We start from the raw sequence: 10,291 nt of genomic DNA on the forward strand, positions 1-10,291 counted from the left end.
ATTTAGATATTTTATTGAAAGTAGACATTAACGGCAAACTGACAACTCAACTGTATGACGAACGGGATGATTTCAGCTTCTCCATCGTCAACTTCCCATATTTATGTAGCAACCTGCATAATTATGGTGTTTACATATCTCAACTTATTCGATATGCAAGAGCTCGTTCTGCGTATAGTCAGTTTTTAAATCCAGGTAAGCTACTGAAAAACAAGTTGATTGTACCGGGATTCAACAGTCTTGATTGAAGTCAGCATTTCACAAATTCTATGGTCGTTATAACAATCTAGCTCGTCGATACAACCTATCATTGGGTCAAATGCTGTCTGACGTGTTTCATACCGATTGTTAAGCCGTTGTTGGCACATTGATTTTGACTGCAGATAACTCCGTATACCTGATCAGGATATAGGGCTCATGGCGGGCGTGACCGGTCGACAGGGGATGCTTACTCTTCCTAGGCACCGATTCCACCTCTGGTGTGTCCAGGGGTCATTGTTTGCCAAACTATTTATTTGCATTGCTTATAGGAGTTATAAGATTGATCATTGTTCGTTATCTTCACCTTGCATTGTGAATAGTTTTGATTTTGTGTATTTTGATTTATTTACCACAATGCACAGTACAACGTATACAGTATGTAATAAGAGATCATTGTTCTATAGAACAGCAATAAAATACATCGAGAAAAAAACATCTATTGTGTTCAACATCTGCAAAAGATAAGGAGGTTAGTTTTTATAAACAAGTTTTCCTTTAAAACTCGACCATAGGCACATTTTCTAACAGTTACTTAATATTTCAAAATATGTTTTAAAACTTTTTTTTTTTAATCTTGAAACATGCCAAATTTTCATTATCATCAAGCTCACTGCTCGAGTAGTGCCGACATGAAAATATGAAGATAACAGTGATCAATCTCATAACTCACATAAGCAATACAAAATAGATAGTTGGGCAAACACGGACCACTGGACACACCAAATGTGTGCAGAACGAATGCAAAATAAAGAGTTGGGCAAACAGAGACTCCTGGAAAAACAAATACCAGAGATGGGATTAGGTGTCTAAGTAAAGTAAGCATGTTTGGTTCGATACAAATAGTATAGTGATTATGAGAAGTGTCCGATATTACAACTAACAGTAAGTTTATCGGGTGACGCCTCAATAATCTGGTTCTCTGTCAAGGTAGTCGGCGACACAATTAACGAAAACTCACAAATCACACCCCAACGGCCCCAAGTGCCATATCTAGGTTAACATCTGTGATATTTACTTACATCTGGTGATATCACGATAAAAATGAAATACTCTGTAGCTAGAATAGGATAAAAATCCTTAGATAATCAGTGATAAAAAGAATATATCGATTGATGGATTGATTGATTATTTGCTTTTTTCGTCCCGCCGAGAATATTTCACTCATATTGAGATGTCACCAGCTGTAAGTGAAATACCTCAACGACTGTAACGATATAGAATTTCTGTTTTGAAGGTCATTTCCGAAAGAACCGTGATTCGAATAAAAATGATCATTGTTAATATATAAAACGTTGTCGATATATTCAAATGTCGACTTAAAGGCAACAGCAAGGGATTGTTTTTCTTTTCATATAGAAACTTTGGATTCTTATTAACTCATTATGCATAGACCAATATCGTAATCAACCAAACAATTAAGCTAAAAATAAAGATGACCGTACGACATAAAAACGTCTTTGAGATAGCTTGATGAATATGGTGACTTGTTGGAGAACAGTCCTGAATTTGATCATAAAACGTTTAGCAGAGGAACGAAATATGCCACAAAATCTTTATACGGGTTGTGTATACTTACACATAAATATAAATTTTACGGAAATGGAAACTGCTGATCCAGGAGATGAATAGAAGGATTCATATATTTACAAAAACCACCACCAGTGTTGAGTCATTGAACCAATGTACCATCAAACAGAAGATAGTGAAATTATAAGAAACTAAAAAAAAAACCGCTAGACATGGATGTATTGAGAGCTCAATATATCGGATATACCTATTCTAGGAGACTTCGAAGCAAATGTAAAGGATGTCTCTGAGGCGGTTACCTGGAACGATGTTGATGGACACGGCTCACTTCCTAGAACATTCACAATCAAACTGAGCATTGATTTTACGTCAGAGCTATCAACAAATGTTACAGTATTAAAAAGTTGTGTACCTGAAAACACACATAACAAAAGTTGACCTTTTCAAGATTGCATATATTCTTTATAATTGAAAACATCCGAATCTTTCAAGACTATTATAACTATTAGCAGAGTGTAAAGTAGTGTTCATATACATGTAAAACAGATTGATTGATTGATTGAATGAATGTTGTTTAACGTCCCTCTCGAGAATTTTTCACTCATATGGAGACGTCACCATTGCCGGTGAAGGGCCGCAAAATTTAGGCCTATGCTCGGCGCTTACGGCCTTTAAGCAGGGAGGGATCTTTATCGTGTCACACCTGCTGGGACACGGGACCTCGGTTTTTGCGGCCTCATCTGAAGGACCGCCCCATTTAGTCGCCTCTTACGACAAGCAAGGGGGTACTGAGGACCTATTCTAACCCGGATCCCCACGGAACTATATATATATATATATATATATATATATATATATATATATATATATATATATATAAACTCTAAACACTTTATAGAGAGATTTCGACCGTGTTACAGGTCTTCTTCAGTCGTGTTTATCTTTCATAGCAACGTCAGTTATATATATATATATATATATATATATATATATATATATATATATATAATATTACCAAAACTCCAAAATTAAACAAGGATAAGTACTTTATCTAAAGTAAAGGTATTTAACAATGCTCATTTCCTTACCAGATCGTTATCAAGCGTGGCATATGTGTAAATATTACTAGTCATGACGTCACAATAGACGTCTCTAAGATAAACAACTTTGTATTCATTATTTAAAATTTGTATTCACCTGAGGATGGATGTTAAAATCCAGAAAGCGCTAATGATTTAAATATATTTTGGAACTGTAGATTTTCCTGCTTTTTTATTGAATTATTTTGACTGTGTGATATCAACTCTTTCTATTTGGATTATATATATATATATATATATATATATATATATATATATATATATATATATATATATATATATTATTCAATGTAAAAGTCCCTGTAATATGTGTAGTGATCATATTATAATTAATTGTCGTGATCGTTGAAACCTGGACACACTTTTCTATCCGATTAATAAATAGTCGACTAATCCGTAAACGAATAAAACTGATGTCAAGATAAATACATACGACAATGCATATTTCCAACATAGCACAAAACCAAATACATTTAAAGCTGTATGACCCGATGTTCATGTATTAGTTTTGTACATAATTACTTTAAAGCAGATTGATTACTTTATAAAGTTATTAACTTTCGCTTCATTACATGCTGGAAAACATCTGCATGTAAAAGAAAATAGTGAGAATATTATTTATAAAGTAAATATAGTGTGGTACATATATTAAATCATCCCAGTGTTAGACGTCTATAAATAAACCCACGTGCGTCAGGGAAATCCCAACATGATGTATCAACTCATACGCAACTGATAGTTTTAAGGCTGAAAGAGGGTAAAACAACGAATTACTAAGAAGTATTTGATATTTTTTATTTCTATTAAACTTATGACACGGTACTGTTGTAACAAAATACACAGCTTTACACAGATAAGACCACCGATGATCTGAAAGTTTGAACTGGTCACGTGACTGTCACTTGAAATGGCAGAGTGACGCGGTTCTTTGTAAACATCGATTTAAAATTAAATAATTTTGGTTAAAACAGGTGAAAGGTGAAATAATGTATGATATGTCATACAACCTCATAATTGCATACGTGCGATGATTTAATAGCGTTTTTACAATATGAAAAAAAATACTGTAATTCAGACCATACAGCTTTAAGAACACAGAATTATATTTCTTAGTATATGGAATGCATGTACTTTCATGTGTGTATGTGTTGGTTGTTTGTTTGGTTTACGTCCCGTCGAGAATTTTCACTCATATTGAGATGCCACCAATTGTAGGTGAAGAACCATCAACTTAGATCTATGTCATAACAGTGAGAGTTTGTTAACGTGCCAACGCACGCGGCGACACGGGACCTCCGTTTTTATAGTCATATCTGAAAGACCCGTGATTCTTGTTGACTTAATGTTTAAAGTTTAATATAAACTTAAAAATCATATACCATACGGGGTGAATTTTCTGAGTAAAAGCAAAATTGTAAATATCACATTGGCTGATTTTCTCAAGACAAACAAGAGTTATCTCCCATAATATAAGAGTAAAATTTTACAACTTCTGAAAATAATTTACAATGACATTTATGATTTTACTGTTTGTTTTTTGGGGTTGGTTTTTTTTTTGTCACTCTTGGTTTTCCTTTGCTATTCATCTCTGAAAAAAATAAAGAAATGCCTAATACAGGATCTCTTTGATGTGCCATTTTACATTTATTTCTGCATTATGTCACGTTTCCCAGTAGAAACAGAAGAAAGATAACTGAATGCTTCCTGCTGATATCTTATATATAGTAATAATCCAAGTCCATACCGTTTTTCGTCCTCACAATGTTAAATCTAGTGGTCTACCACACGCAGCACAACCTTTTTCCAAATTGTCCACTAGAATTCCAAGTTCCAAACTCGTCTCCAACAAATCATCTTCTCATGCTCTTCTTCCGATTCCTCACTCTCTGATGCATCAGATGGATACGTTTCTTCATTTCCTAGGCAATTTTTTTCAGCATGTACCATGCCTCTTGCAAACTTTGTTTGATATATCAATACCCAATTGTGTGTATTTTTCTGAGAAATGGTAAATGATTTTATTTTGTTTTCTTTACATTAGTGGAAGAAAAATTCTCACAGAAAATCCAAAACCTCGAGACACAGATAAAACGACTTACAAGTACGTACATCAAAGCAACCCTTTTTATGTTCTTAAAGGGTTTGCTGTATGAAATTCAATTCTGTCAATTATCTATTCTATATCAACGTTTATGAATATGATTATGTCTCTTTGAATTCAATTTTCAGATTGTCCTCAAGGCTGGAATAAGCATGACAAATCATGTTATAAGTTAAACAAACGGAAATTAACACGGACAGTTGCAAATGTAAGTAATACTGTACAGGCAGATCATAATGGGATTTTGTAGACATTAAAATGGATACTACAAAAATACTATCAACTGTCCCTCTAAAATGTGCAATTTCAAATAGTGGCATCCTGTGCAAACGGAAAAATACTGTGAATGAAGTATTTGTAGAGATCCGTTAAGTTCTAATTAAAGTATTGCACAGTGTGCATTATAAGATTTTAATACCAAACGTTGTCATACGACACAATAAATGACCCCACCTCTGGTATATCCAGGGGTCCATGTTTGCTCAACTCCCTATTTCGTATTACTTATAGGAGTTAGAAGATTGATCACTGTTCGTTATAGTCACCTTTCATAAGCAAGTTGCAAAGAAGGCTTTTTAAAACAAGTTTTAGACACAAAATATTTAGAGCCATACATCTAGCAATTGAACTGAATCCAACTTTGATACTTTCATACTTCATAATTATGCAGCTGGCTTTTGTTATTTATGTACAAGTCAATTTCTTATTATTTGGTAATGGATTTCTGCATGGCAAGGTAAAACTTATACGGTACCATTTTTGATGCAGCAGATGCGCATTTCGACAAATATTATCTCTTCAATGATGCTCAACCGAAATTTTTGAAATCCGAAATAACAATAAACTTGTAAGAGATAATATCTTTATCATCTGTATTGTGACGTAATTTATTGCTACAAGAATATTTTTGTTTCAGCAATTCTGCAGAAACCTGTCTGCGAGATTAGCTGAAATTGGCACGAAGAGTGAAAACGACTTTATAAACAATATTATCACAAATAACTCCGGCACAGGTAAATAGAAATATCTAATGTGTTAAATTAATAATTGCTATTAACACGCAGTATTCCTTTTTATGCAGTATTTAAAGGAATAAATGATTTTCAGACCGAGCTTGGTTAGGCGGTGTAGATATGGGAAAAGAAGGCACATGGATATGGAGTTTCTCGGAGATACCACTGACATTTCAAAACTGGGACCAGGGTGAATCCAATGATGGCGATGGAAACGAAGACTGTTTAGAAATATTGGGAACAAAATATGGACGCTGGAATGACAATGTATGCTTAAATTAAATAGAGTCTGTCTGCGAAAAAGATTTGTAGTGTTGTACAGGGGTACATGTTCATGTCGTGTGTGTGTCTGATAGGGAATATGGTTAAAACCTGTATCACCTGCTATATTTTCAAATTCCTTTCCTTAAAATGCAGAAAGGAAAGGTCCGTCTATCACTGTCCTTGACTTCACTTTGTTCTATATCAACTATGAGATATTAATTGAGGCTTTGCTTTAATATGACAAAAATACATTACTTGAAAATCGAGAGGAGAGGGCACTTGGTGGATAGAATAATCATTACTCCTGTTAAATTTTGGATTATGAGGTAATGGAGGATATTTGTAACAGCTATAGTATACAGTGCCCCAAACAAGAAAATGTGCTTCATATTTTTTATGCAGGAATTGTTAGTTATATGCCATGATTTCAACAGTATCGTTTAAAGTCTGCTTTTCGCAAATTTTCCGATCGTTATAACAATCTAGTTTGCCGATACAACTTTTGATTAGGTCAAATCCTCCCTGACATGTTTGTACCAATTTTAAGGCCGTTGTTGATTTTGACAATGGATTCCTCCGTTTACCTGATCAAGACTTAATGTTCATGGTAGATGTGACCGGTCGACAGTGGATGCTTACTCCTCCTAGGCACCCGATCCCAGCTCTTATATATCCAGAAGTCTGTGTTTGCCCAACTCTTATTTTATATAAATACTTTTAACGATACTATGGTAAGTATCTGTTAATTGGTATTCAGTGGAATGGGCAGGTAAAAAAACCTGCTTGGTACTTATAGAACTAATTAATTTTATGAAAATAATTATAGGTATGCTTAAAGATAACTCGTTCAATAAATTTTCTAACGCAGTTTAAAAGTGGGGCTGATCTGTAGTTGGACGCTATAGATGGATTTTTTTAAAGACTGGTAATACATGAGCCACTTTCCAACGATTTTGGAAAATAATTTCGGAATGAGATATGTTGAATGATATACCTAGTGTTTTAGTTACATATTTCGCTGTATGCTTCAGCATTTATATACAACCAGTACTCATTGTTTTATTTATTGAAATATTACAGAGAACGTCTAAGATATCTTGTTCATTGACAATAATATGACCATGCGTATCATTGCACAAGTACTTATCAGGTAATTTCACACATGTGACATTCATATTTGAAATAGAACAGATATACTCGTTAAATACATTAATTTTTTCTAAATCGCTAAATATAAATTTGCTATCATTGTCCTCGGATATGAAAGGTGAAGATAACGATCCACTTTGAATAGGTGGAATTTCAGTTGATGTTTTTATATGAAATGCCTCTTTCAAAAGTTTCCAGTATAGTTATGTCTCTCTTTCCCAGAAGGGGAACATGTAGTTTTAGTGAAAGGTGAAGATAGCAAACAATGATTATTCCCATAACTCCTAGAAACAATACAAAATAGAGTTGGGCAAACACGGACCCCTGGATAAACCAGATGTGGGATCAGGTGACTAGGAGGAGTAAGCATCCCCTGTCGACCGGTCACACCCGCTATGAACCCTACATCTTGAGCAGGTAAACAGAGGTACCCATAGTCAAAATCAGTGTGCCAAGAACTCCTAACAATCGGTATGAAACACGTCAGACAGCATTTGACCCAATGATAGGTTATATTGACGAACTAGATCGTCATAACGACCATACAATTTGCGAAATGCTGACTTCAATCGAAACCGTTGAAACCAACGATAGGGTGTATTGGCAATCTAGATCGTTATGACAACCATAGAATTGCGAGATGCAGACTTTAAACGAGATTGTTGAAACCCCTGCACCATCAACTTGTTTGTCAGTAACCTGCCTCGATTTAAAAAAAAACTGACCATAGACAGAATAAGATTTTGCGTATCGAATCAGTAGAGTGATATAAACACCATGTGCAGGTGATCATTGGATATTGCTACATAATTATGGGAAGTTGGCGAATGAGATGCTGAACTAATCCCGTTTGTCATAAAGTTAAGTTGTCAGTTTGCCGTTAATATCTAGACTACTTTCTAAGTATGAAGCAGAAGTGGACGACTTTGAAGTGTCTGTTATGTCTAGTTCATAAGGATACATCGAATGCACTGAGTCCAATTTTATTTTAATACAATGCTGGTAGATGGGACGCATTTTGTATTTAAATCGAGTCCGTAATCCATTATCACTTTCACGATGGAACATTCTATATTCTGAACCCGTAGGACATTAGCAGATCACTGTTCGTTATCTTCACTTTTCATCACTGGACATAGAGATTAAGCTTTATAATAGGCAATACCAGTTATAATTATCACGGGGACCCTTGCGAATAATCTCCAAGGTGGTGTTATTTTGTTTGATTAAGTTCTATTCAATTGATCAATTTACCCTTTAATAAACATTTTACCTTTCACCTGTTTCATTTATGACAGATGGAGAGAGAGAGAGAGAGAGAGAGAGAGAGAGAGAGAGAGAGAGAGAGCGAGAGAGCGAGAGAGATAAGTTAAAGCAAAAAAAAAATCAGCTGAACGTGCATGCACTTGCTGGTCACTCGTTGTATTCATGGCAATCTGTTAAGCACCTCAATAGATATTTACAGTATAATTTTCAAACTAGTAGACGTTTAAGCATTATCCAATCAAAATTGAGGGGCGTGCATGTGCATTGATATAACGTGTTTTTACCATACCAATAAACTAAGCGTCTCAATATGTACTTAGATGTATAATTTCAAGTTCAGTCCATTTCATTATAAAACAATTCAGTTATTCGCATTTAAGTAGATCATTTATTATCTAACAAAAATTTAAAGCACCTACTTGTAGTTGTTAATGATTGATTTTGACCAGACAGACCGGTAAAGAATCCTAGATAGATCTATACCACCTAATTTGCAACGCTTTTCATCGAATAATGAAATTGTTATAGACAATTATTTCACTTTAGATTTTCAATGATATACTGCACGTATGTTCTTGTACACATGGAATTGATTGCGTATTTTTTATATAAATTATTCAATGGACATTCATATCATATATAAAGAATCTAAATTTCATTTGATTGCAGTCTTTTATAAGAAAGTGTTAATCCCATTGGTATCATAAAATGGAACGAAAATAAATGGACATGCATTAACTCGCATATATATATTTAATATGTTGCAATATGTGACATTGCTCTTGCAAACCTTGCTTGATAAATCACTGTTCCATTTCTGTGCATTTTCTGCGAAATGGCAAATAATTTAATTCTGTATCATTACATTAATGCATGAACAGTTTTCACAGATGATCCAAAACCTCGAGACATATACTGTACGAAAATTAATTCCGTTAATTTCAAAACATAATCTATACTACATCAAATTTTCATGAACACGATTGTGTTTCTATATTGAATTTCACAGATTGTCCTCAGGGCTGGAACAAACATCACATATCTTGTAATGAGTTAAACACACGGAAATTGACATAAACAACTGCTGATATAATGTAAAACTTATTATACGGTACCAATTTTGATGCACCAGATGCGCATTTCGACAAGTAATGTATCTTCAGTGATGCTCAACCGAAATGTTTGAAATCCGAAATAACAATGAAGTTTTAGAGCTATTATAGGGGAAAACAGTGTGCTAAAAAGTGGAGTCAAATTCCTTTAAGGATAAGAGCTATGGGTGAGGGAGATAATCCTTAATTTTTAAACGAATTTCTAAATGTTATAACAACAATTAAATATACATCCGTATTTTCAAGCTAGGAACGAAGTACTTATAAGTAATACAATTTTATTTACGTTAAATCTATACTACAAAGATATCATAAACTATCCCTCTAAAATACGGGTATGTAAGTTGACATAGTGTCATCCTATAGGAACGGAAAGATAAACAGGAAGTATTTTAGGTGTCCGTAAATTACTGATTGAAATATTACACTGTGGGTATTAGAATATCTCAATATGCACGATGTTGTCATACGATTAGCTTGATACCAAACAAGACATAA

At 34.0% G+C, this 10,291-nt stretch overlaps 1 protein-coding gene across 1 annotated transcript; it reads left to right on the forward strand.

Moving 5' to 3' along the window:
- Positions 1 to 2,000: 2,000 nt before the first annotated feature.
- Positions 2,001 to 6,394, forward strand: LOC130046486 (perlucin-like). The gene is made up of 5 exons (XM_056145584.1): positions 2,001 to 2,061; positions 4,930 to 4,989; positions 5,118 to 5,197; positions 5,906 to 6,002; positions 6,097 to 6,394. Exons 1-5 carry the CDS (start codon positions 2,001 to 2,003, stop codon positions 6,282 to 6,284), a joined length of 486 nt encoding a protein of 161 aa, XP_056001559.1. The 3' UTR covers positions 6,285 to 6,394.
- The last annotated feature ends 3,897 nt before the right edge of the window (positions 6,395 to 10,291 follow it).

This window comes from Ostrea edulis, chromosome 7 (assembly GCF_947568905.1).
Source record: "Ostrea edulis chromosome 7, xbOstEdul1.1, whole genome shotgun sequence".
Classification (NCBI taxonomy): domain Eukaryota; kingdom Metazoa; phylum Mollusca; class Bivalvia; order Ostreida; family Ostreidae; genus Ostrea; species Ostrea edulis.